Raw genomic sequence first — 27,511 nt, 5'->3', positions numbered from 1 at the left:
AGCCGAAGGTATAACCTCGCGTGATAACTTACTTTTCGAGACTCAAGGTAGGGTTGAGTGCAGAGTTATTGTTTTTATTAATTATTTACCAGTAGGAAACAAATCTGCTTTTCAGGTCGGGTAAAGAGTGTTCAGACAAAAGTGATCCCATTTTGAATGTACAGCCCGGGACCTGATATTAGTTTTTGTTCCATCATTGATGGGTGGTTTTGGATTTATTTTTCTGTAGATAATACATTGCATTTATAGCTCCGTTTAATCTATTTTTTTCTTATTTCCTTTTACCTTATCTAATTACACTATACCTGAAATAATTCGCGCACCTGAGGGGGTAGTTTTGGTATAAGTACCTGGGAACGGGAACAAGTTAACATATTCCAAATTTACCTTCACCTGCTATTGATTACGGGAAAACTTAGCCGAGGCCGCCGAGGAGTAGTTAAAATTTGAACGATATGGGGAATATATTTCACTCAAGACAATGTAATGATGAATCCAAATTTCGTAGAAATATTTTTTGTCGCGGTTCAGCCTTCAAGCGGGTCGTTAAGATTCGAAGTCAGTCTACGTATCATAGTAATCCTATCCCTCCATTTCCACCTAGCTATCCTTTTTGGTGCAAATTGTTAAAATACTGGGAGACTAATCTCTGGATTGTTACGATTTAATTAAATCTTATCAATTTAGGTAATCCTCCATTTACTATCAAGATTATAATTTATTGATATAATATTAATGAATAATATTTTACTATCGCACGAAAGGTTACTATTCCTTTTAATGCCATCAGCTTACTACATTATTTCCACTTGGTCATTTTTTACTGGCATTTAACCATGCATAGAATACTACTTACGTGCATTTGAATGACAGGGTGAGGGCTATGTTTAGATAAAATGCATAGCTAAAGAAAACAACTTAAAGTCTGTGAGAGAATGCTAATCGGAAGTTAATCTACTCGAGGCCTTTTTATGAGGTATATACCCGAGAACAATTGCGGCTAATCGTAAACATAAGTATTTTCGAATTGCTGACTTTAAACATTTCTTCCAACACAATAGCCTTCGACGGCTGTATAATGTGTTGTCAAGTACTTATAAGATTTGTTATAAAGGTTCAACGTCAAACTGTCAAGGGAAGTTTCATTCATAGCTTCGACTTGAGGCCAGCGAGGTTAAACTCGTCGAAACTTAGTGTCGAAACTACATGTCCATATGACTCCACTACTATCCTAAAATTCGCTTCTTTCAGTATTCGCCAGTGGTGGACCCCTTTTTTGACGCAGTGTGTGTCCTAGATGTTGCCTTTTTAACTTTAAAATTTCCTCTCTCATTCTCCTCCTTTGTTCTGTATCTGCAAATACTGATGGTAAATGATAAAATTTTTGGGACAGGAATTATAAATGTATTTTTTTTTGCAGACTTATAGCCTTCGATTGCTGTACAAAAATGGTCAGAGCTGAAGTCTTTGTTTTAATCTCCATGTATGCTCTGTTGAGGTGAGTACATATGGGGAAATGTTTTAACAAAAATTTTTCATCCGTATTGAACATACTATGCTAGTTCAATCCGCATTTTTGTGAAAAAATTTCTCAGCGTAACTGTTATTTCAATCTCATGTCTTTTCTTTTACAGCTCTTGCTCTTTCGCAGCCAGTGCAGAGACAGAAATTGAGAATAATATTCCAATGGAAAAAATATTAGGTGAAGACCTCCCGCAGAACAATACCGTTCAAGGAGAGGACTTGCACCCTTGTGTTTGCGCGGTTTTTTTAAGCAGTCAGCTCGATGAAAGTGGTGGAACTCCGAAAGGCGAGCCCTTCTTGCAGCACTCTCACGAAGCGCCATGTCTTCCTAGAGGACCAGTAGGCATCAAGATTTGCACTAATAAATGCATTGAGATGGTGAGCTAGATATAATTATTCATATGATTGTGATAAAAATGATCATGCTAGAGGCAGATGTCAAAGTATGAAATTTTCGCATCATTGAGAACATTTCTTACTTTTAAAAATTTCCCTTATTTCATTTTTTTGGGTAAAATTCTTGTTTTAAAGTTATTTCAAAGCTTTGAAACAAATACAAGTTATTGATAATTTGTAGGCCTGTTTCATTCTATTGTGCATTTTCGTATTGAAGCTGTCTTCTATAATTCACATCGTGATTCGAAGTGAAACTGTAATAGAAGTTAACGATCTACTTTGAAAGAGCTCTTGATGGAATAATGTACGCTAATATTTTTTCAGGCGTCCAAGCATCTTCATAACAGCAAAGAAATATTGTGTGCCGTCGCAGACAGAGACATTGACCGTGAAAAGGTATTTATGAACAGCGTAACACTACATGTTTACAATATTTTTAGTGATGCCCCGTGATATTTTCCCTAAGCAATTTGATGGCCTACATTCAAATATTAAAATTGACATTAGAATTACACTGTGTTGTCAGTATTGTGAGAAAATCTGATCTAATAGTGCGAGAAGAGTTTTTAATATTTTCCTTAAGGATCCCAAAATAATCAGCCGATTTTGCTAGTGTACAACTTAAATCCTTTCATTTCTGATGTTGAGCGCCGAACTAGGGTTTCATCAGGTTGTTAACAAATGGAAATACGTTCTGCAAGAGACAAAGTTAGCCTTCTGTTGAGGCAGCCTTTGATATCTAACATTTAGTCTTTAATGTTTGTGTGAAGTGCAAATAAACATTCTATTTCCCACAAATAGGTCGAACCAAATTGCTTCGGGTATGAATATTAAATAACAAGATCTATTTCAAAGTTTTCCATTCAAAATTGGGCTTTCATTAAGTATTGATATCTGGGTCCCCAAGGAGGAGGGACAAAGACATGTTTTAGTGATGTTTCATTTTGTATGCCCCTCTACAGCACATTTAAAATGAAATGAATCTACATCCATTTTTATTTCCCTCTTCCTCACCCTGCCTTACCCGCCCGTTAGATGACTTCGCGCATTATTTTTCACTCGTGCTTTTTTTCATTTTTAGGCTCATCTATTTGTGAAAAATTGTGAAGACAAATGGGTAAAAACGAATTTATCATCGGGACGAGAATACTGCTGTAAAAATGGCCTTCCAATACCGTGCCCAATAACACCGATGGCTCTTTTATTGAAGAGAAAAACATGAGACAATAAAGAAATAAATGGAAAGACTTAAAGTTCCTGCGGTATAACTGTCTTCATTGGTTATAAAAGTGCCTGTGTGAAATCATATCATCAGCAAATATTCTGGTCGTGGTACTGAAAATCGGTGTTGCTGCATTCAGCCCAGTGTTCAGTTTTATGAATAAGTTGAATATTCCGCTTCTTCTGCTTTATATCTACTTCCCTCTGGTGGCTATTTCGTGAACTAGCATATTAAGGAAAATTGACAAATAGTGAGCGATTGTGGGGTTGTGGGTGCTATTGCCAGTTCGGTATTTCAATGGCTTTCCCAGAATGTAATTTTTGGCAGTTAGTTGATGAATTAGTGATGGGACTTTCGATATGTGCAGTGTAACTTTGGTTTCCAAATTTATCCTTGTGATTTTCTGTCGTGAATGGTATGTAAAATAAAGTGGTCGCTGGTAGTGGTTTACGGCCGCAATGTTGACTTTTTTCATTATCGTAACGTTGCCTGAAAAGACTGGAAATCAGCTTTGATAGACTAAACGCCTTGTGTGTGGTTATTAACTCAGCGTAGCTTTTTGTCCCTAAGTGCAACAATAATTGTTGTGAGTGCATGAAATTGTTTGTATTAATTCTAAAATAAAATTGTGATCCAATATTATTGTTCTTCGCTGTGACCTTGATCTACCTACTTAATATACCTTGTCCCTTGTCTATTTTAGGAGTGACATCCTTAATTACACGATGATTTTAGTATAAATACACGTGTGTAGGGTCAGATTATTCGATGATATTTATTTTATTGCTCTAAATGGCATTGGTTGGACAAGTGAATGGAGTTGTTAAGAGTTGTATTATGTCTATGTGCGCCGAAGTGCTTTCTGTAGATGCGCTGCGAACTCCATCCTTTTCCTATATGTTTAACTATGTAATGGGTTCTCAAGCATATGATAGATATTGGTTTATATCTTAGGAATAAGTAATTTTCCAGATGGAGCTGTATACTCTCGCCAAGATAAAATCGCATTTGACTGATTAGTGAATCTAATGGAATCCGTGGAGCGAAATTCACTAGTAATTGTTCTTATTTGCTATTGAGATATGCGAATATCATTGAGGTTGGCCCTTACACCATATATGTACCAGAGTTAGCTCGTAATTTTGTAATTTTTTTCTTCCTAATGTTGACATAACTTCCTTTGGAAAAATTCACCAAGGAAAGTGTCAAGTTTTCTGAAGTGACCGCAAATTTTGATGTTCATCCGAGTTAACTTTATTTAAGTTTTTTCATTCGGCCATTTCTTTCTCTTTTTTAACTGCATCCCCTAATATTAATTTTGTTTACAATTTCTATACTGGATGAATAAATTAATGTCATTGATATTGTATATATAATTATGTTAAAATTTAATTCAGTACAATTGTGAGCTACTTTTATAAAACTACAGACTGAATATGTCATAGAATATAATTATGTAACTGAAGCCAGCAATTCGAATTTTTTAATGGAATAATCAAATCGCATTTCTATAAGTTACGTCCTCGATTATTTTGTCTCTGCACAGCTAGAATTGAAACAAAGGGATTACATATTGTCCTTTAAATCCAGAGTATTAAATATAATGTCGAAAAGCTGGATACGATGCCATTTGGGTTTGTCTCCATCTTTCCTTCATACCAGGCAAAGGTAAACCATACTATGTGACCCAAAGCTGGCTTACACCGTCCTCTTAGAGAAACTCCTAGAAGGTTTCTACTTAGGAGTATACAAGGAAAAATTCACAGCAGTGCAGAGGACACAAATGAGGAGTGAAGACATGAAGGTGACATCTTGGGCATCTAGGAGAGAAATTGCTACCTGGTGTTACAAGGGAGCAATGCTGAGGAAGAAGCTAAGCAGTGTGGATGAAATTTAAGTGGTCTACGAGAGCAAAAAATGCTGTATGAGTGAGAGAGTTGAGTAGCTGAGCAGTAGTAGGCCTTTGTAGGGAAACTTAGCAACGAGGGAAGAGACTCTGGTCAATTGGAAATAGACAGAGGGAGAGTGAGAAGAGGCAATAACAAGAGTCTTGTTGTGAGCTACCTTAAATGAAAGGCAAACAGATGTTTGCTTTTATGGAGTATTTGCTTCAAATTTATATTTTCTAAATAGTACTTTTTTCCATCTTGAATAACCGGAGCATTCATGTTTTTCAATTTCTAAGAAAATATTGTCGCACTTAATAGGCAACTTGCCCTATGCAAGCAATTAAGACCTGATTTCAAAGAACCTTACATCCATTGTTGCTTGATATGCGATAGCAAGATCACAGATAGTGGGTTGGAAGGATGTTTTAAATCATTATGTTACATCAAAAACTACACTCCCAGACATTGCACTTTGAGTTCCTTAAAGCCAATATACTTGGCTGAGAGGAAACTGCAGCGGAGTTCTGTGATCGTGCAGTGGGATTGAGCCTTTCACCATCCTCTACAATTGGAAAAACGAAGAACACCACACTTCAGACAAATATGTAGCTCACAATCTGCAGACTTGACAAAGACACCTTTTTACTACCACCTCTGTTTACGTATAATATTAATGGTATACATTTAAATATAAAATATCTGGGGTAAGTATGAGTGAGGGTCTGGGACCCCATGAAAGGAGGATGTAGATATGCTAATGTACCAGCTAAAGTTAGTTCGTATGGAGACAATAGTCATTCCCCTATTACCACAATAGCATTTTGTCTGACTGCACTCCAAGATTGACATTTGGTAGCATCCATTATCATCATTTCATAACATCTGTTCAACATTCCCAGCATTCCTTTCTATAACAATAATCTCAGTATCCTTCCCTCCTTGGGTACTTATTCTAGAAACACCCTTCCACTTTCTTCAGTTACCTTCAACCAGGCCCGTCGCTAGCTGATCTGGCACCCGGGGCAAACTGGGATCGTGCTCCCCTACCCCCCCCAACCCATAACATTGATATATCTGTAATCGGGAGATTTGAAAATATAATTGAAAACATTTTCATAATAATGATATTTTATTGATTATGAAAGTAAAGGAGCTCTTTCATTGTGTTGAAGAGAGCTGAGAGCGCCACAAAGCGGATAACGTTGTTAGTCAAAATTTAAAAAAAAATTTAGTCGGCGAACACGGTGCGCCCCCAACTTGCTGCGCCCAGGGCAAAATGCCCTGGTTGCCCCGCCCTCGCGACAGGCCTGCCTTCAACTAATCACCAATACTTATGAAACTAATTTCAATTAAAAATTAGCAGTTTCATCATGAAGCCTTTCAGATTACTATCTTCTAATTGAGTTTCATACTTTATCTATGTCCAATAGTTCCTCGACAGCACCAAGAATTTCATGTAAAAGTCCATTGAATGTGAACTAAAAGAAGGCAAAACAATTTCATAAACACAAACCCAACATTTACCCATTAAGGTAATGATACCCAAGTAACATTTTTGGTTGGCCCTCTGTTGGCAGATGGTGGGACACAGCGGTTGGCCCATGGTATGATTTGGCCACCTCGCCAACCGTATCCCAACCAACGATTCCCCAACGATGGGCCAACAGAGCATTACAGTCGGGCCTTCGTATTCCCAACCAGAGGCCAACCCCTCTCCAACGATACACCGTTGGCCCTTTTAAATTCTGCCATCCGTTTCCCAACAAAAGCTATATTTTACTGGCATTTCTCATTTTTATAGAATGAGAGTTAAATTAATTTACCTTCTCACTTGATATGATACCCGTAGATAGAATCTTTACCTTTAACTCCCTATAAATCAAAATGAAATTAAATACATTAACAATCAATGCTATAGGACAAAGTAAGGTTACAGTGGTTAAAAGTGGAAAACAAATAATCAATATCAGTTCAGAAGGTCCCCAACTTTTATTTTCACAAATTAGGACAATTTTTATTAGGACAAAATTAGGAAAATTTCAACAGCACCTTTCCATATTACAATATGGCACACACAAAAACTGTCCATCTTCTTTGTAGGGCAACAAAACACACTTAGATAAAATCTCGGTGGACTGCAATTTGCATCCAGGTACTAATTTTTTTACTACAAATATACCAATGGTACCACTTCTAAGGGGTAATTCAAAGAAATCCTCCTTAATTTCAAACATGTCACACTGCAAGATGTACACCCCTGAGTTATTTGATTCAATTGCCTTCACAATTCCTATTCTCTGGTCTTCGGTAACGAAATTGTTAAGTTTAGTCCATTTTACTGAATTGGATTAATAAGTGCAAGATTTAGGGATATTAATAGGAATCACAGAAACACTGATTGAGTATAATAGTTGATGTATTTTCCATAAAATAATAATTGTGCAGTTGTTATTTAGGTTTACTCATACAAATTCAATCTCATTCTCTTCAGAGAGGACTAAATCACTCACTTTGTCCATTGAAACACTGTTTTCATTAAAACTTCCACTTATACTAGATATGCCACAATCTGAAAAAATATACATATCGATCTATCTAAATTAATGATGAAAAGTTTAAAATTCCACGAAACTATCTGTTTAAGGTAACATGATTTTAGGAATGCCAGTTTTGTAAGACTTACCAAATGAGGTCAATGCCTTATTTTTGTTAGAAGCACTCGACTTATTTTATTTAACAGCTATCACAAAGACAAAGCCCTTACAACCAAACAAAACAAGTCTTGGTTGTTAGGTTGCTAGGGAAACATGTGAACCGTATCCTGCAACGTATGCAATCGAGGTATACATCGAGCTTATTCACGGCCCATATCGAACTTCCATCGGTTAAGTTAGACTCGAAACAGACAGATCTTATAAGTCTACAATTTTTCATGTGCCCTCCGGGATATTATACTAACATGTCGCATTAAAGAAGCCTCCGCTTCTTGGAACCATTTATGTCAAATACCATGCTGAAAACACCAGAAAATTAGCAGAACATTACTTAAAAAAGAGTTATACATACATAATTTCCAAAAATTATCTTATAATATATTCTTAAAAAATTAACTTAAAATAATTATTCTGCCTGCACATAGTCGATAGCACTGACTGTCAAAGCAAGCGATTGTGCCATCCCTATTTTTTAATGAATAGATGCTACCGATCCGATAACCATTTGATACGATAAATCGATTACAATGGAATTTCGCCCATCTCTACGTTGAAGATCTTGTCGGAATTTTGTTTGCAGCTCTCATGGCGGAAATTGAGGAAATGGTATGATGTCCCAACAGTGGCCCAATGATAATCTATTTCGTAGGGCCATCGTTGGGGATTTCCGTTGGGCCAACAGCATAAACCGTTTCGTTGGGCCGACGAACAATATCTGCGTTGGGCCAACAGCGGAATTTGGTAGGCATATCCACCCACAATGAGCCAACCGAGGCCCAACAGTCTATGTTACTTGGGTATGGACAGAGAAATATGTACGGGAGCCCTGTGACAGTCGGGCTTGGGAAAAAAGTGGCTAAACATTGCTAAGGCTTGTTACTAAAAAAGTAAAGGCTTACTATCAAAGACATGAGGGGCTTAATCAGTGGTGTTTTCAGCTGGTGGAGAGGGGAAAATACCCCCCCCCCAAGATCAAAAGCTAAGGCTACAATAATTTTGCACTTTAAAGTTGCCCAGCCTCAAGGCTGAATTCAGACCTAATTTAAGCTGGGCCCTCTTTTAGGAAGCGGATATAAAATGTCACCTACTAGCAGTTTTTTTTTTAGTAGGGCATTTAGTATCCTGCTAAAGCACCTAATTATCTAATACATATCCTATGCTCCTTGGAAGTTCCCTAGAAAAAATTAAAATGAACTCCTTGGTTATTTTCTTTGATGAATACCTAATTTTCCACAGTTAATCTCTTGGAGATTAAAAAAATTTACTCTTCACTTATTGTTTGTGGTGCCCAACTCATTTTTCCATGCTCCAGAAAAGTAGTTCTTTAGATGTTCATTTTTATCCTTGTTAATGAATTGTTTTAAACACTTTTGAGCACTCATATTTCATAACTTACTATAATGGATGCCAGGCATTAAGCAAATGTGATAACTTTAACACTCACCCATCTTTTGTTCTAATTTTAACTGTTTTCTAAGCATCCCTTCCCATCCCTGGGAATGAATGTTTATTTGAACTAAAATTGAGAAAACGTGCCAAACGCCTGGCTCTCATTTGCCTCTACCAACCCATAGGACTGATGGTTGCAGTAGTTACAACCTCCTCCAGGAAAGCCTTAGTGAATGAATCTGTCTTCCAATGAACAGGTTTAACCCAAGGCATATAAATTGAATAGGAAGCACGAAGTTCAAATTCTACGAGTAAAATTTGAATGGCGGTAATAGAATTTTTATATAATTATGTAATGTTATTTATTTTTATTAATATTATTAAGAATGGCATAAAAGAGGACAGAACATAGTGACCACTCCCCTCAAACCTCACACTTGTATTCACATCTACATTCTACATCACCTAGATTCTTTCCCAGTCACTCAGACTTCAGTAATCCTAGAAACGAATTACAAGAGGGTCAGTCTATCATCAATTCTATTGATACCTTTATTCTCCAGCATGCTTATTAGCATTACCCAAATGACTCACATGCATTTCGTCTGTAGCAGAATAAGACATGTTATGATCTGATTTTATTTTGCTCACCATATAAATAATGCATACCAACAAATAATTGACATCCCTTCCTAATATCCATTATTAAACCAAAATTAATTTCTATCCACACATTAGTTTGCTAGTGATTCAACCTAGTCTTCAATTACCCTGATGAAAATTTTGAGACTGAACTTTGGTCAGGTTTTCATGAAGATTGCAATTGGGTTCTCAAAACCTTTTTGAAAAGTTAATGAATGTGCCAACAAAGATTTTTTTATGACATTTGACAATATTATTGCAATTCTTACATAGAAAATCTTCAGGATTTCCAAAAAGAAGTTTCTCAGAAAATTCTGAAATTCTTGCTAAAATCCTCTCTGAATAGACTGCTGCAAAAATTCCAAATATGTATCTTGGTGAAAACCTCTTCACAGTATTTGAGAAATTGTGATGCCATTGTTAGGTTGATTGGTAAATTTGAACAGGATTCTTTGAGGTTTCTCACCGACTCTGAAAATCTCTTTAAATTCTTCTCAATTTCTCTTCAAATTCTCTGAGAATCCTCAAGGACACCACTTGGTGTTGCAATTTGCTTCACATAGAGGTTTTCATTGAGATTTGCAAAACTACTTCTATTTCCATTGAGAAACTTTCAGAAAAATATAGTAATTTATCCCTTTGTTTCAGAGAAATGATTCTAAGTTCAACTTTTGCCTTCAAAATCTTCTCTTGCAGGTGAGAAGTTAATCTCAAAATGTGCCCTCCTCCGCTAATCTGCCCATTGTGTGCTAGTGCAGGAGGATTTTCTTCTCCAGGAGCACTATGGCTGGGACTAATAGGAGTTGCAAACAGACTACTAAGCTGCCCAGTCTGTCATGAGCTTCTCCTTGGACTAGATAAACTCACGATTCATCTGGTTTCTCATGTACCTGACCTTAATTTGCTAGCATCAAGCATTGGCAACCATCTAGATATAAGCCCAAAAACTAATGATGCATCCATAGAGACCCACAGCTGCAGCATGAAGGATGATAGCATCAATTTTTCTGCAAGGAATGTTTCAACTACAAGGAAGAAACAATTTATCTCCAGAATGAATTCTAAAATCAAAGAGATAACTTCCCCTCAAGACAGTAGCATCAACAGTAACTTCACCGATGTCTCAGTATCCAATGTTAAAGACTCATCAAATATGAAAGGCAGTTTTTTCAGCCAGGAGATAGACCTTGGGAGACCCTGTTTTGATCTGGAAGAGAGAAATATAAACCCCAATACCACTACTTTGCCAGTACTACAGTCCAGGACACTATTGCCACCAAGCAACTTTCAAGAAAAACATGAAATAATTTCAGATATTAGAAAGGATGAAATTAGCTCTGAAAGACTTGCTTTCACATCAGTCCACAAAGATGCAAAAGAAAATATTCTCATGGATATCAGCTCAAGTCGAATGTCTCGGAAAATTGGGGAGAAAGAAGTGACTGAAATAACCGCAACTACTATTTCACAAAATTTAACAGAGAAGATAGAGGAACACTTTATTAAGGATAGCAATAATTCTGGCTGCCCGACACCCTCTTCTCCTCAGCCACCAAAAAAAGCTATTCACATACCTAATTCTTCTCATGGACAAACATCTCCTCAGATGCAAGCTATTAGCGATAAATGGATGCATTATGAAAAGCAGTATTTAGATTTAGGGGATAATAAACCTCAATGTAAGTGCAGTCGTGTTGATTAATGCTGGATTAATAAGAATATTGGCATACAATTCTTAATTAAAGTATAAGTTTGACTGTAATAAGTAATGTGACTTAATATGACCTTTCTAATTTTCAGGTGAAACTGATATAGTTAAAACTAGATGCGATACTTGTCAAGTGAATTTTAATGACCCCAAATGCTTGCAGTTACATTGTGTATTGGTTCATCCCTCAGAAGATGTATTTAATTCTTCCTTCGATGAAAACACTTTGGAGTCATTAAGCAATTTTCCCTGTCACCTATGCAACCGAAAACTAACCTCAAACAGTGACCTGCTTGTCCATATGAGATTTGCACATAGCATAATGCCAGGGAGCTCTACTAGTGATGGCATGGAAAGAACAGCAAATTCTGCTGAGTTTAGCAAAAACTGTAAATTGCAGACATCTCTAGTTAGTCAAGAGAGTGAGAGCAGAAGTAATCCAGTGGAAATGATGCATTCAAAACTCAACAAAGGAGTAGAAGGTAAAAGTAGGTTATTGTCTGATGAATTAGAGGAAGAAATAGGCACCAAAAAAGTTGAGCAACTGGAAAGCATTGATGACAAGCAAAATAATTCTAATGATAGTCATCGGACAACAGATAATGAAAATTCATTGGACACCACCAAAGAAGAATACAGTAACGGTAGCCCAGCCCAGAAATATGCAATGGAAGATGAAATGAAGCATGCTTGCAAGGTAAGTATTTCAAAAGGTAGCTAATTTATAGTGGAATTAGAATAAAATTGTGGTTTGAAAAAAGTGTAGCTGCTTAAAAAATGTAAAACGATGATTAATTAAAAAATTCCCACCCACTAACAGACATTATTAGACATCTCTTGGGAGGGTGAAGTAGAGAACAAGTCCAGTGTAAGTTGATGAATCCTATTGGATATGTAAAGGGTAATAGAAAGCATAGAAACCACTCTACCATGAGTTATACCAGTATTGAAAAAGTATAACATAACAATGAAAGATGTTCATGCAAATGGAATAATGAATTAATTTTAAAATGAAACAATAAATAAATTTACTATTAAGCTGTGCAAAATATAGAATAGTACTGAAAAAATTAGGGTATTTTGAAGCCCCCCTTACCTTGTTAATGAACCATAGAGTTCAACCTCTGACCAGTCCAAAGGGTTGCCATTAATATGAATCCAAATAATCACTGTGGTTAACTAATTCATTTCTGAAAGTCAATACTTGGTATATACTAAAAATCAACTGAGGTAAACATAGAATAATAGAGGAAAATGTCAAAATCAACCAATATACAAACAATATTAAGTGTACCCCTTAAAAGAGAAATTTTTTTATCTTTATACCTAGTATAAATCACTTGATTCGATTTTTTATTATTTAGATATGTGAGGCACAGTTTGGCAGCATCATGGAGCTTATTGCTCATAGACCTGCTCATGTGGAAGAAAATGGCTGCATTTGTGTGGTGTGTGGAAAGTCATTCAAGAAGGTATGCATCAAAAGTGACAGTAAGATAAAGACTACATACATGTACTTGTTCAAAGTGAACATGCATATGCTTCTTCTTTGTGGTAGATCTGCTCTCTCCTTCATGAAAAATAAGTATACTATATTGTCTTTTGAAAACAAGACTTATCAGAGAGAATAATTTTTTCTAAAGTATTTGAGCAGCAAACTGAACAAGTACTCATGTTTTTCTCGATCATACTTCAAGTTTGCAATAATGTGCATATACTCAGCAAAAACATCACTTTTACATCTAAAATCTGGTGTAATTGCTATATAAAAGTTCATTTTTTTCATAAGGAAATCAGATCCACAAAAGTACAGTAGACTCCCAATTATCCGGGCTAACGATGGGGAGAGATGGCACGAATAATTGGAAAACACGGATAACCCAAACTTTCACTCCAATGTCTTGTAATGTTCATAATTTACGTAAAACAAACTATATATTATTATTTATGCCATTATTCTGCTATTTTAGAGTGCTTCCCGGACTCAATGAGAGCTTTCTTTGCCAGTCCCTGATCTTTTTAGCTGCGATAACATGGTTGTACTCATATTATTAATGCTCCATGTAAGGCCTGGTTTCGAAAACCACATCTGTGGCTGTGTGATCACAGTTATAAAAAAGTGGTTTGCACGAATGCTTCAAAGCCACTGCTCAATGTCGGAAACTACACTGTCAGGCACCACGTCACGTAGTCGCGTCTCGCACAAGTTGCGCGGGTTGTAACTGCTGCGGGACGTGTATCCGTGATCACAGAGTGCGGTCGTGCACTGCGATGCTTGGAAAACAGGAACACTGTGCTCCCGTGAATGCAGCTAGCACGCAATTGCTTCTGTTTTACGAAGGGGATTCTCACGGAAATAATAAGCCCGGTGTATCCTAGCATTCAAATGCAGTAATTCCGATGATTTAGCATCTGATTTCATGTTTTTATAAAGATCGCGGAAAAAATTGAGCAAGAGTGAAATTCACGCATGGATAATCCGCAACCCGGATAAACCGCAGCCGGATAATCGGGATTCTGCTCTAGTAGTAACTTGTCTTTGGTGGGAAGCACATTCGATAAAAATAAGTATTTGATTATAGTTCAGAGCATTATTATTGCATTAATTAATAATTAAAGATTTAAAATAACCTTTCTCATTCTTTGCTGCAGATTCTATCTTTTACTATAAGATGAAACAATCTCTGACTACCTGCACCTAATCAGTAGAGCATAAAATTACGTGCCTAATTCACAGGAGCAGCATCTTCAGCAGCATCTCCGTACACACGAAGGAAAGCAATGGGAATGTGATGTGTGCAGTAAATTCTTTACCACAAAGTATTTCTTGAAAAAGCACAAGCGACTGCATACAGGTAAGTTTCCTATAGATTTAGCCCCCCCCCCCCCCTAAATATAAAAACACAATTATTTTCCTTTATAAAAGCAAATAAAATATAGAAAAATCATGCATTTGCAAAATATGTTTTTAACAAATGAAGTTTTTCCCATTTTGAAAAGTGTTAAAATTAGTTACTTATTACCCTGTTTTTTTTTAATTTCCCCCCTGGTTTTGGACCCCTCCCCCCAAATGAAATTCCTGGCTACACCTCTGAACTTTACCTCAATATTTTCTATAGGTTTTATCTTCCAACATTCTGTCACAAGAAACATGACAATAGTTAAGTATCTCCAAATCATTGACTCTTTCATTTCATATATTGTTACAGGAGAAATGCCATACTCCTGTGAAACATGTGGAAAGACATTTACGTTTCAGCAGTCCTACCACAAGCATTTACTGTATCATAGTGATGAGAAACCTCATGCTTGCAATGAGTGTGGAAAGAGATTCAAGGAGTTGTCAACTTTGCACAACCATGAAAGAATTCACACCGGAGAAAAGCCCTTTACATGTGAATCATGTGGTAAGTTATCCTGTATTTTTTATCAGTTGTTGTGTAAGTCCAAAATTGTAAGCTTAGTGTCAGAGAAAAAATTATTAGTGCAGTACATGATTCACAATAAGTGCTTGAAGGATTTTTATTTAGCCACTAAAAAAATATTCAATTGGAAGAATGTTCTAATACTTAAATTCTTTGCTTCCTTGTGGCTGTACAGCCAGGCTTTATATATACAACCAAGGGCATGATTAAGATAAATGTGTGAATAAAAAATAAGTCAATAAAATATAGTCTAAATAAAAAATTTTCATTTAGCAACTCATCTACTCTGTTGTCACTCCTTTAAATTACCAATTAATTTATCTTCAAAGACATATTTTCAGGCTAGATTTGAAATTGCCTTTGGAATCTGATAGAAGATTACTAAAGCTGAGTGATGATGACCTCTTTTGGATTTTCTTGGTGGCTGATCTGGCATTGTTGTAAATTTGTTACCAAAACTTAAAATTATAACGATGATTTTCCTTTTTCAATTGAAAAATCTATTCACAGGCAAGGCTTTTCGGCAAAGAGTTTCATATTTGGTCCATCGAAGAATACATACTGGGGTAATGCCATACAAATGCACAGCTTGCGATAAAAGTTTTCGCTACAAGGTAAGTCAAAAACACTAAGCTTCACTTAAACTCAAATGTTCAAGGCTTAATAACTACATGAATAAATAATTTTACGGGTCATAAGCCATTCCCTCTGGTATGCTCCTGGGCTACCCGAGTAGCTCATTGCTAATGACTTCGCAATATATATGTACGCACTGGATACGATATGCATGATTTGCAAACTTCAAACTTACCCGTAAGTGAACACACCATATTTACGAAAAAAAGTAAATTATTTCCATAAAGTAAATGCTACTACATAATTGCATTTTTATTAGGACCCTCAGAAAATGCAAATGTGGAATAAAGTGGTAATCATAATTGATAGGATTTGAAAACATGTGAAAAATATAAAATCTAGCTGAGTGTAAACGTAGTAAGTACAGTAGGTAGTTTCATTACATACACTAATAGCATGAAGGCTATAGTAGATTGAGCTCCTACCAGAGTTAAAGTTATAAATGCAATCTTTAAAAACAACTTGAATGAATAGCCAAGTTTCATGTGCAAACTGTTATCTTTCTTAAAATATCCATTCATATTTCTACCAATTTATTCATAGAGAATTGAAGATTTTATTAGGAAGATTGGGGCAAAAAATCATACTTAATTCTCCAAAAGAAATGCTGATGAGTGAAATCTCTCCTTTCAGGTCAGTCAGCGTACCCACAAGTGTTCATCACAGCAAATTGGGACTGTTGTGCGTCAATCCAGTGACTTAGTTGAACGCCTCTTATCTCATCAGAAAGATAAGTCAATTGTTAATCCTGGAACAAGTAAAACAGCCGATGCTACCTTTTCCGATGCCAAATATGACCAGTCACCAATATCTAACAAAAAAGATGAAAATTTGGAAAAGCTACCTGAATTTTCCCTCCAGACAATAAGAAGAGAGAAAAAAAAAGATTCTTACAATTTGGATTCAACCTCTATACAATCAGATTCTTTAATTACTTCAAATGATTCACAAAATGCAAACAGCTCATTTTTGCAGCAAATATCATCCAATTTGTCTGCAAATGATTGCTACCAAAAGAAATCTATTTGCAATTTTCCATCGTCTCTAGCAAGTGATTCAGGTGAGATACCAGAAAATGCTTTTAACTTCAAGCCAGCACCAGAAAAGGAGGATACAGGAGAAAAAGGTTCACACTTTGACGCAGTTTCTTCAGCCAATAGGGATGTCGGCACAGCATTATCCGAGTTAATGGGACATAGCAATGCTGATTGTCACTCAAGTTTTGTATTCAACTGTGAATCAACTAGTAAGGTACAGCATGTTCCAGATTTATACGACAGTAAAATAGACGGAAAAGAAGCAGCAACACAAGGAAATAATAGTCAACTTTGTGAGGAGTATGCTGTACCTGAATTTTCGGACCCACAACACAATCTCCTCCACTCTCAGTCAGACTTTTTCGCTCTTGTGATGCCGCCAACAGACCCTGGTCTCGAAAAATTAGGAAAACTATCAATATCATCAGTGCAGAGTCAGGAAAAGTCAAATTCTGGGCAAAATGTTTTGTGCGACCAAAATCTAGGAGAAGGTTTGCGAACTACAGACGTATCCAAAGATGTAAATATTCCACCACCAGTTATTCAGAAGTGTTATGACGGTCACGGCATAAGTTCAAAAAGTGGATTTATAGAGACAGAACATTGTCAAGCATTATCAAGAGATCAGGATGGAACAGCTAATGCATCGGATTTAAGCTCATTTTTACAATCATGCTTGGAACAATGGCATCCATCCAACTTCATTTCAAATGAAAAGGATAAGACGGGTACACAAACTCAAGATACACAGCAGAGCGACACAAACGGAATGAACCCTAATCCAACAGATGAGGGAGATAATAGGCTTCATACGATCAATGAGGAATCTCTCAGACGACTTCTTTATGGAGACAGCGTGCCATGATGCATCCATTTTTTCAAATGATGATGATATGTAAGAATGTATTATATATTTTCAGATGATGTAAAAGTCACAATCTACTCACTGTAAACAAGACAACAATGAAACCTACATCACATTATTTTCATTTGTCTTAAAGTATAAATAGCATCAAAGGCAATGCATCTGACAGACAGAAGTTACCGTCCACAGCACCACTTCTGGCTGTTCCCCAATTATTATCCCAAATAAAATGAAGTACATAATTACATGACCCTACTCAAGCTATATTTTATTATTTATTTAAGTTACATAATTGTATTTTGTTATTTATTAAATTACTTTAAAGGGACAGAAAAATATAAACGAATGATATATTTACCTGATTAAATTTCACCAATCGTGCCTAACAGGTTATGTTCATCACCTATTTTTAAAAGATTGTGTACCACCAAAAAAAAGAAGGATAGAATCTGGAGCAGGACTCAGTCACTGTCCTTCTTGACAGTATTCATTAACCTCCAAAACCATTATTTGTTATTAACTGGAAAGAAAAGGATTGGATAAAAAAAGTAGGCCATGATTACATATCAACTAACTAGTCCAACTCAATGTCTTTAGCTACTAAATGAAGGAAAATGTTCTCATATTGATATCATTTCCTCAATTTTCAAAGCATCATGGTCGAGAAAGTGCTGACATAACTTGGGACATAGGATAAAAATATTTCTGATTTATATGTGAATCCTATAATCAACCTAAAGTAATCAATTCAGAAAATAAAAATAAACAAAAAAATATGTATTTTTGCTTGCTTAGGTTATAACCACTGTAAGAAATAAAATTGTTAGTTTGGATTATCTGTGCTTCCAAATTATTTGTGGCTCCTCCCCCTCTGATTATTCCAGTTACACTGAAGAGTTCACAATATAATGGATTAAGAGACCATTTAATACACTGATAAATACTTTATTACTCGAGACAGTAAATCCATAAAATTGTCAGTTGACAACACTTCACATAAACGCAACTTATGTTTTGCAGTTGTTAATAATTAAACTTAAAATTAATATCTAATAATAAAAAAATGAAAACCATCTAAATTTGGAGAAAAACACATTATTAATGAGCTATAAAATAAAATAAGAAAGCGATAATATTCACTACAAATCTTGAGTCAAGGATTGAAAAGAGTAGTCTCAAGTTAATTACTACCAACACTTTTAGGTTAATTTGACAATAACATTTGGCTACTGATATTAGCTTTAGCCTAAACTAACATGTATATATAGACACAAAATAATGTCTGAGACAATGTATTTTCTTTCATTCCTTGAATGTAAAAATTGCATTGGACCATAAAAGTTAATCATAAAAGCAACATTTATTCTAACATAGCCTCCGTCAATGCATTACTGAAAACTATTCCGTGATGCTGACATGTTAAATACCTCTCCGGACTACACCCACAAAACATAACTTCAAAAACTCAAATTCATTGCAAAATGCAAAAATTAAACAAAATAAAGCTCCAAATACTTGTGTTAATTACCTTGAGTATAATATAAATTACATATACAGCTGCTCTAGTATATATAACGTTTTATCACAAGTCAAGAAATCCACTCATTTAAGCATGACATTATACTAAAGCTCTTAAGATGAAGAGTCTTTATATTTACAAACACACAAAGAGATTGCACAGTCAAGAGGATCAAATGCAAGGTAAGGAAAATTCTAGAGTTCGCAATTCATGAGGAAATCGTAAGTATGAAAACAATGAAATAAAGATCATTGCACATTCAATAATTATTTATGCATTTAAATATATATTTCAGAACTGTAAACCATAAATAGCGATCTAGTTATTGAAGATTGATCACTGAATCAGCTTAGCCATTCACTAAGGAATATATGAAATATAGGACAATAAAAAGTGAAACCTTCCACAAAGATACTACCCATTAAAATTTCAAGTAGTTCTTTGAGAGTAAAAACAAATAAATATGGTCATTTGACAGATTTTTTAACTGAAATCCCTGTTTGGTAGCAAAACAGGAGCAACTAGAGTCCAGACATAGAGACCTAGACACATCCAGCTTGAAACTGCTTTCACCCACATTGAAGCCTCATTGGAATTGAGTGTCTCCAAACTTGAATTTGGCCTGTAAAAAGCAGATGAATCAAATAAGTGATGAGTAAATTACTTAAACCAAAAACCAAGGCTACAATGTAGTATAAGAGGGGATGTACATATAAATTCAAGAACTTACTTGTACCAGTTGGTTAAAGTCATCATGACATACAAGGTTGCAAGCCCAAACATCACATGGAAGAAAGACCAGGAATAGGCTGTTCCATCCTCTTCATTGTCCCACACATTTTGTCTGTTCTCCGCATTAGCAGCTTGAAAACTTCCCGTTTCTGTAAGTATGAACAAAAAGTAAATGTAGACATTTAAGTTGAAAGTAATAATTTTCTAAGGGTCATATGTTACCCAATAGTAAAAATGAACTGATTCAATTTACATAGCCAGAACCCTTTGCTGCTTAATAGGATGAAATTTTAAAAAATCATTCTTGTACAGTGTCTCAAAAATACTAACTACATACATTAACCCTTTCACTGCTATTCAATCTCAGAAAGCCTTCTCCTCACTTGCGGCGAAAAGGTTAAAATGCATTGCATGGGGCCAATGAGCAGGTACTTCCAGGATGGGCGTGGTACACCCTCTGAAGGATTGCTAATCCCATACCCTTTCCTCGACGAACTCACCCTTGCTAGCCGATCTCTTTTTCCCCCCGAGCGGGAGGCCTCCCTCCCCAAAAGTGACCGCTCTGACTGCATTTTGAAAATCTATCAATCAATCCGATCATCAAAAAATGATTGTTTGCATTGCACTCCTGCCAATCAAGCAATCAAGTATGTCTTTGAACTGTTTCTGCGATGAAAAATAACGATTTTGTTAATTTTAAAAAAAGACATATTTGATTGCTTGATTGGCAGGATTAGCAACCCTTCGGAGTACTTCGGCAAAAGTGCTGAGCGCATGGCAGGGAGGAAGAAAAAGTACGTTCACAGCAGTGAAAGGGTTAAAAGGTCTTGTACAAACATGCAAGGTGAGGAATCAATGTTTAAGTAACAGTAAAACATATCTACAACTTTTTAATGACAGTAGGACTAGAGGGAATAACAACTTTGCTATTTCCACATGGTAATTTATTGAGACCGACCATGGTTTCGTTACAGCGTAACATTGTCAAGGTGAAGAATTACAGGTAAAATGGGCAAGTATATATAGCAGGAGGTTGGGTAGGGAAATATCCGTGAGCTGTTGGTTAGGGGGAGGTAGGGGTTGGATTTGGAGCTGGGTTAGGCGTCACTGTGGGTGGGGTGGGTGAGTAAGTAGGAAAGTGGAGGAGGGGGGAGCAAAAAGGGTAAAGGTGGTCGTTAACGAGGTAAGAGTCCCTGTGGCACACAGGGTATGCCACATTCCTAAGTCTGAAAGTAACATGGTGAATGAACTCCGCACCGTAAAAGACATTGCCATCAACAATGGCTACGAAGAAAAATTAGTGTACACCATTTTCCAGGGAAAAAGGACTCAGATGGCAAGACGTCTAATACATATATAAAATGCAGACTTCCCCGGAGGGATCCCCTAAATGGTGCTGAATTCCGTTCCTTGGGAATTTACCATTAAAAGTGCAGTCTACTCCCCAAGGAAAAAATAAGGCCAGCCTTTTATAACCACCGCACACTTAGGAGCATGCTTGAATCGCCAAAGGACAGGGAAATCCCGGAGGAATGGAGCGGAGTATATCGCCTCAATTGCGCCGCCTGTGACGCGATTTACATCGGCCAAACAGGGACGAGTTTTTCCTTCAGAGTGGCCGAGCACCAGATGTGTCATAGAAGGGGGAAAGATCATTCACAATTTGCAAAACATCTTATCGACATGGGGCACATTAGTGACTTCATCCCTACTCTTCTTCACGTTGAGAAGATAGGACGGAGATTAGATGCCTTGGAAGAGCTGGAAATTTTAAGCCACAGGGACTCATACCTAGTTAACGACCACCTTTACCCTTCTCGCTCCCCCTTCCTCCACTTTCCTACTTACTCACCCACCCCACCCACAGTGATGCCTAACCCAGCTCCAAACCCAACCCCTACCTCCCCCTAACCAACAGCTCCCAGAAATTTCCCTACCCAACCTCCTGCAATATATATACTTGCCCATTTTACCTGTAATTCTTCACCTTGACAATGTTACGCTGTAATGTAACCATGATTGGTCTCAATATATTACCATGTGGAAATAGCATAGTTATTATTCCTTCTATTCCGACGATTATGGATTCCTACCACGTTACGCCCGCTACTATTAATTATATTAAATTAATTTTTTAAATGACATATTTTCCTTTCATATTTATGTAATAGTCTTTAGAAAAATGCTCCTCAATCATCTAGATTAAGCCATCTAGTATATCATTAGGATTCTCAACAAGATACCAATATAAACAGAAATTTTTCATTTACAGCTAAGAATTTAAAGAGGTATCTAAACCTAAGTGATTAGCTAGAAAATCTAACTAGCAGTACTATTTGGGTACCTAAAGACCTCAAAAGGAGTACGCCATCTTTAAGGATTCCTGAAATCCCTAAAGATGAAATATCCTAATTCTCATAGTAGTAGTAGTATTTTGTTTTAGGGTGCCTCGACAACTAAGGTCATTTGCACCACCGACAAATCTATAAAATAAAAAGTTTATAAGATACATTAAAAAGGCATTTAAACATTCATAAAAGTAAAAGGGGTAGTCAGATGATAAAAAGGTTGGAATTTAAACTCTACATATTAATTAGCCCAGTCTCTATTAAAAACTTAATGACTCGGCTGATACTATCAGGGTCGTCTCCTAGGATCTGCCCTAGGTCTCCCCCGATGTTCAGCCGGTGGAGCACAGAACGGATCCTAATTCTCATAAATGGATTGGGGAGTTATTCAAAACGTAAACAACTTCATCTTAGAATTAGTCTACTTCACCACAGGCATTTATTGAAACACGAGCATGGAGATTTCATAGGGTTAACTTTCTCATCAAGTATTGCTCCAGCACTCAAAATAGCATGCCCCTTTATTAAAAAAAAACTTACATGACTCAATATTAAAATGACTTCATACTAGAGTACAGATGCATTGAAGGGTGCTCTTGAATCAATTGTTATTTTTTTTCATTGAGACTAAAAAACCGATCTCTAAATATTGCATGTGAATATATGTGCAGTTCATTGATTTTATGCCAACAACTAAGGCCTTGCTGACAGTTAACAACTACAATATGAGATAGATATGACACACAGACAATTTTTTTTAATCAACTCTTGTGATCGAAATTTGAAATATATCTCAGTCAACATAAATACCATACAGAACAAAAGAAAGGGCAAGACTTATTTCAGAACTTTAAATAGTCCAACAATTCAAAAAACAAAATTTATTAACAATTTTAGGCCACAAATTAACCTTTCAACTGAATAACTATAAATAAACAAGCATACCTTACTGAACTATACACACCCAAGAAATAATTGCAACCATTATTTGACTTTGTTCATACTGGCTCACATATATGTAGTCAGTTACAATGGCATAACCATATTAGTGAAATGCTTTCAAAATATGTGCACCAAAACAGATACCAAAATAGACCTTGAAATTATTTTAATAATAACAGAAAAGGGAAACCTACCCATTTCCAGGGCATCAATATACAGTGAGTCCTCGTTCAACGTCACCCCGTTTAACGTCATTTCCCGATAACGTCACCAAAATTTTGAGACCGTCACTCGTTTATCGCACCTTCGCTTCGCAATAACGTCAAGGCTTTTAAATTTTGCGGGAGAAAAAAATGCGAAGCGGCGGGCGTTGCAGGTTGTTTGTTTTGTGGGCGGTAATACAGTCGGTCTAAACTAAGTGTAAAACGGTGTGTTTATTGTTAATTGCGATTACGGTTTTAGCAAATTTTCTGCAAAATGAATTCTTAGGTAGGTGCGCAACGTTTTACTTCACAAAATGGTTTTCAGTAACCTAAAAAGTGATTTCAAGGAATTTTTCCGTGTAGAACTCGGAGCTTTTGTCGTCACTTTTTTCACCGCGTTCACAATAATTTTGGTTCCTGTAACTGCGACGATGTTTCAGCGATGATGATGCCCAGGCGATGCTCGCCCGAGCGACCACCATAGCGAAGCCAAAAAGCAAATGTGGGAAGATACAAAAATGGAGAAGGATTTACGTCACTGCTGCTATTGTCGTCAATGAAGACAGGAACTCGTATTTATGCCATAGTTTGGCATTCCCACTGTAAAAAATGCCCCAGATATGATACGCTAATATTTTTTTCGCATAGGAATTGTGAGGTCTAGGAGCCGATATTCACTTTTTACATTGTTTCTTATGGGATATTATGCTTCGATTAACGTCATTTCGTTTATCGTGACATTTTTCAGGAACGGTAAGTGACGTTAAACAAGGACTCACTGTAGCTTGAATTGAAAACCTCTATAGAGAGAGCATAAGGAGCTCATAAGCATACCATGAGACGAGTAGCTTAGTATGGAGTCTCTCACAGAGGTACAAAGTTACCAGGAAATTAGCTGTGAAAAAACCATTTCGCTTGACTGAAATTCAAAACCAAATCTCCCAAATGGTCCCAAAGCCAAAAATCAAAACCAAACAAAAAAAAACAAAATTTTCTTCCATGGTAGATTTCACTTTTGGCCGACCAAACAGGGTACATATTAAAGTCTCCAGTCCCTATGGTGGCGTATGGTACTATGATACAGGGGAAGATAACAAATTGATAAAAAAGGAAGAATATGGTTTGGTAGGCATAACTGGATTACCTGACCTCCAAATGGGAAATCTGGGTTTGACTCCCAATTGAGCCAAATAATTTTCTGATAAAGAATGTCATCCTTGAAGTACACAAAACATGAAGCTCATTCGCTGTAGCTAAGAAAAACACACATTAGAACCCTCAAAACGTGAATGTCATTTCAATATGTACTTTATAAAGCGAAGTCTATCTAAAAAAAAATTTACAAGGGGTACTTCTCATTCTTTTTATCACTAAAACACAATCGATTCAAAAGGCAAAAACTACAATTCTATTTTACTTCACCTTAAAGAATACTCTACAAATAACTCAGAATGTTTTACGATGCAATGATGAAGTTCCGTTTTCAACTTCAGAGCACTTGAACTCATTGTGCTTTCGGTGGACAATATTTGTCCTGCACACCTCATTTATAATCAGAAAAATAAAAGACCCCCTTCCCTCCCATCTTTCAAACTTATGAATTAAACAGAAATTTCAGAGCTTAGTTAAAAACCTCATCTGGAGTTGCAATGCCACTTTTTTGTTTGTCTATCCATTGATTTTGATTACTATACAGGGAAGTAGCGGTGTTCTTTGCTGTATTTTTTTCCAAAGTACGTTCAATTAGACCAGCAGAAATGCGTGAACAGCATGTTTTAATAAACTCTCGGAGGTAGCAAATTCATATTTCTAACTATGTAATCACTAGAAAATATCATAGTCTACAGAGTCATGACAAGACTTTTCTTGGTGCAAAATTAGAATCTGTTCTAACAAAATTCTGTTGGTTGAATCTTAAATTTTATTGATGGTAAAGCTCAGACCTCACTTGGTCAGTAAATGACAAGATGCTAAGTTATTCCATCTCCATTACTTTACAGATAAACAGGGTGACCTCAACTTTATTTCTCTGTGTTTTCCAGCAGTTTTCTCCTTAATATCCAAAGAAATTGCTAACTACATGTTACAATTCATCCAGAAAGCACAACAATATAAATATGGTTGATTGGGAGCTGAAATCAACACATTTATCATCATAATATATTTAAATTTTTTATGTAAAAATAGTCCAAGAAGAGTAAGTAATTTCTCAGCATGAGAGAATTATATTTCATAAAAGATTATTCTGATAAGAATTAAAAATTATAAAAAATGAGGGTAAAATCATCTCCTAACAAATTACTTGAGTTTGCCTACTTTACAGGGTGTGTAGTGGTAGGGTGTATAAGTGCTCCACTAAGGATACGATTCTTTATGGCATCAATTTCACAAAGTGTGGCCGATGTGGCTAATATACCGACATACATCTCATCTTTGTCATACTGGGCAAGGAGAACACAACAATGTAGGAGGAGAGCACCAATGGCACACTGTACTGCATTGTACAGTAGGGCGGATCGGAAAAATTGATTTTTTTCAAATTCATTTGGCCCAATTAAAAAAAGTTGTGGGACCGATCAAAAATAAGGCCTGAAAAATTTGAAACCTCTAGGTGAACCCCTGACCCTCGCTCAAATGCAATTTAGGGGGGGGGAGGGTCAAAATTCGAAAAATGCAATATTTTATGGTGATTCCATACAGATTTTGCCGAGTTACTGTTCTTTTAGGACCAAAAATGAGGTTATTTTGACGTATCTGCCACGGTTTAGCCACAAAATGCCTAATTTGAGTCCGCGTCCACGAAGACTATATTCCAACGCCCACGCGGCGTCGCGGATACAAGAGCAGCAGGCCGATCATGTCCCCTACCCACTCGCTTCTCCCCCTCCCACGCCTCGAATACGCAAAATTCATCCTGCGTGTGCTGCCAGGAGGGCCAGGAGGGTGTGCTGCCAGGAGGGTATAGTTTTTCATTTCATCAAAATGGAGCCCTTTGATGGCACCCTTTGATACTTCTGTTTTCGTATTCACAGTAATTACAGTAAAACCTCTTTACATCGTAATGGAGGGGACCAAAATTTGGGCAATTTGATGTATGGAGGTTCACTATAGAGAGGTTTTAGTGGTAGGCACCATTTTTTCATATCCTTGGGAAATGAAAGGTGCTACTGTCTTTTAAGCCATTATATTAATATATTTAAATATATAGGTATGCATAAGTGAACATATATTTACAATTTAATGGTTACACAAAGGTAAAAGTAAATTGTTCAAGAGGCCTTTTTAGAAAACAAATTAGTTAATGGGTTTCCTTAAAATTTTTTTCAAACTCTTTCGAAATAATGTTTTCAATTCCACGAGCACTTTTTAATGCCATTTTCACTGTAAATAAATCACTGGCTGTTTTCCTTAATGCCTTTTGACCTAAGAAATAATTCCCTGGTTTAAGGGTTGTAATTTACTAATAGTGTTCAGAGGAAAGAACAATAGTTTTATATATCTAAACATAATTTCTTCATCCTCGTATTTAACTGCCTGAGTTTTTTTATTTGTGCAGCCTAGCCAGTTTCTTCTGTTTTTCCTCGGTTGTTCAAAAATAGATGTGAGGGTGAATGATGGTATTCCAAAGGTCATTGCCTTCTGCCTGTCCTCGTTGCAGGCTACGAAAATTGCTAATTATGTGGTAAAGTCAAGCTGTCGCCTTCTTTTATTTCTCGAATCCATCATCAGCCTATGATTAATTAAGTAATTTTCATATTTTTTCATATTTATGGGAAATAATTGAAAATACTCCTTATTATATCTTTTAGAATTGATTTATCATTCTTATAACATGTGACTTGTTAAAGATTATAAAAAAATAAATAAACACGTGACTACCGCAAAAAAATAGACAAAAAATTGAGCGTAATTTTGAAAATTTTGTTGAATTCCCTCTCTCCAAAATACACTGCACGTAGCGTTCCGAAGAAAAACTCTGTCGAGGGCACACAGAAACGCTAGGTCTGCGAAAGGACGTGATTTCCCGGTGAGAATGCTGGGCGAACCACTTCAGAATGCGGCGGCGACGGTAAAAAATTTCATTGCCCTACCGCGTATCAGCTAATTAGCTGCCTCCTTCACCTAAAACTGCCGCGCATGGATTGATGTTCGTTCAGTATTGCTAAAAATTGACGTCCCGGACTCCCGATGGAATAGTCAGATTTCGCGGCATAAATACGCAGGCAAGACATATGACTGTCGCTAAGCGCAATAAATTTTAAACTACGATCGTTCACGAAAGCATCGAAAAAATTACCAAGGCGGTAGTAAGAAAGTGCT

The 27,511-nt window shown here is 36.4% G+C and overlaps 3 protein-coding genes across 7 annotated transcripts in view; 2 read left to right on the top strand and 1 right to left on the bottom strand.

Moving 5' to 3' along the window:
• Positions 1 to 22: 22 nt before the first annotated feature.
• Positions 23 to 3,781, top strand: LOC124160673 (follicle cell protein 3C-1). 4 transcript variants are annotated; one of them, XM_046536642.1, is made up of 5 exons: positions 23 to 47; positions 1,421 to 1,498; positions 1,635 to 1,902; positions 2,245 to 2,316; positions 3,002 to 3,781. In XM_046536642.1, the coding sequence occupies exons 2-5, from the start codon at positions 1,449 to 1,451 to the stop codon at positions 3,140 to 3,142; spliced, it is 531 nt and encodes a 176-aa protein (XP_046392598.1). In that variant the 5' UTR covers positions 23 to 47; positions 1,421 to 1,448; the 3' UTR covers positions 3,143 to 3,781. The 4 variants fall into 4 exon arrangements, with proteins under 4 accessions (XP_046392598.1, XP_046392597.1, XP_046392599.1 ...); XM_046536641.1 differs by lacking the exon at positions 23 to 47 and adding an exon at positions 54 to 199; XM_046536643.1 differs by lacking the exon at positions 23 to 47 and adding an exon at positions 93 to 115.
• A 5,723-nt stretch (positions 3,782 to 9,504) lies between these two features.
• On the top strand, positions 9,505 to 18,897 carry LOC124160671. The gene is made up of 7 exons (XM_046536637.1): positions 9,505 to 11,455; positions 11,577 to 12,181; positions 12,849 to 12,956; positions 14,222 to 14,339; positions 14,694 to 14,891; positions 15,420 to 15,523; positions 16,179 to 18,897. The coding sequence occupies exons 1-7, from the start codon at positions 10,492 to 10,494 to the stop codon at positions 17,445 to 17,447; spliced, it is 3,366 nt and encodes a 1,121-aa protein (XP_046392593.1). The 5' UTR covers positions 9,505 to 10,491; the 3' UTR covers positions 17,448 to 18,897.
• Positions 18,372 to 27,511, bottom strand: part of LOC124160672 (probable serine incorporator) — a 33,441-nt gene continuing 24,301 nt past the window's right edge. For both annotated transcript variants that reach the window (XM_046536638.1, XM_046536639.1), the window contains 2 exons: positions 19,697 to 19,847; positions 18,372 to 19,588 (listed from right to left, as the gene is read on the bottom strand). In XM_046536638.1, the coding sequence (XP_046392594.1) occupies positions 19,450 to 19,588; positions 19,697 to 19,847 (290 nt within the window). In that variant the 3' untranslated portion in view covers positions 18,372 to 19,449. The remainder of the gene's footprint in view (positions 19,589 to 19,696; positions 19,848 to 27,511) is intronic.

Source organism: Ischnura elegans, chromosome 6, assembly GCF_921293095.1.
Source record: "Ischnura elegans chromosome 6, ioIscEleg1.1, whole genome shotgun sequence".
Taxonomy (NCBI): Eukaryota; Metazoa; Arthropoda; class Insecta; order Odonata; family Coenagrionidae; genus Ischnura; species Ischnura elegans.
This window is presented reverse-complemented; position numbering and strand designations above follow the sequence as displayed.

What these genes read in the sequence shown, in the direction of transcription:
- LOC124160673 (XM_046536640.1), top strand. Translation starts at nt 1,079, where the DNA reads ATGTGTTGTCAAGTACTTATAAGATTTGTTATAAAGGTTCAACGTCAA. An exon ending in TGGACCCCTTTTTTGACGCA is followed by an intron (nt 1,285 to 1,420) that starts GTGTGTGTCCTA and finishes TTTTTTTTGCAG; the next exon opens with ACTTATAGCCTTCGATTGCT. An exon ending in TCCATGTATGCTCTGTTGAG is followed by an intron (nt 1,499 to 1,634) that starts GTGAGTACATAT and finishes TTTCTTTTACAG; the next exon opens with CTCTTGCTCTTTCGCAGCCA.
- LOC124160671 (XM_046536637.1), top strand. Translation starts at nt 10,492, where the DNA reads ATGTGCCCTCCTCCGCTAATCTGCCCATTGTGTGCTAGTGCAGGAGGA. An exon ending in AGGGGATAATAAACCTCAAT is followed by an intron (nt 11,456 to 11,576) that starts GTAAGTGCAGTC and finishes TCTAATTTTCAG; the next exon opens with GTGAAACTGATATAGTTAAA. An exon ending in CTTTACATGTGAATCATGTG is followed by an intron (nt 14,892 to 15,419) that starts GTAAGTTATCCT and finishes ATCTATTCACAG; the next exon opens with GCAAGGCTTTTCGGCAAAGA.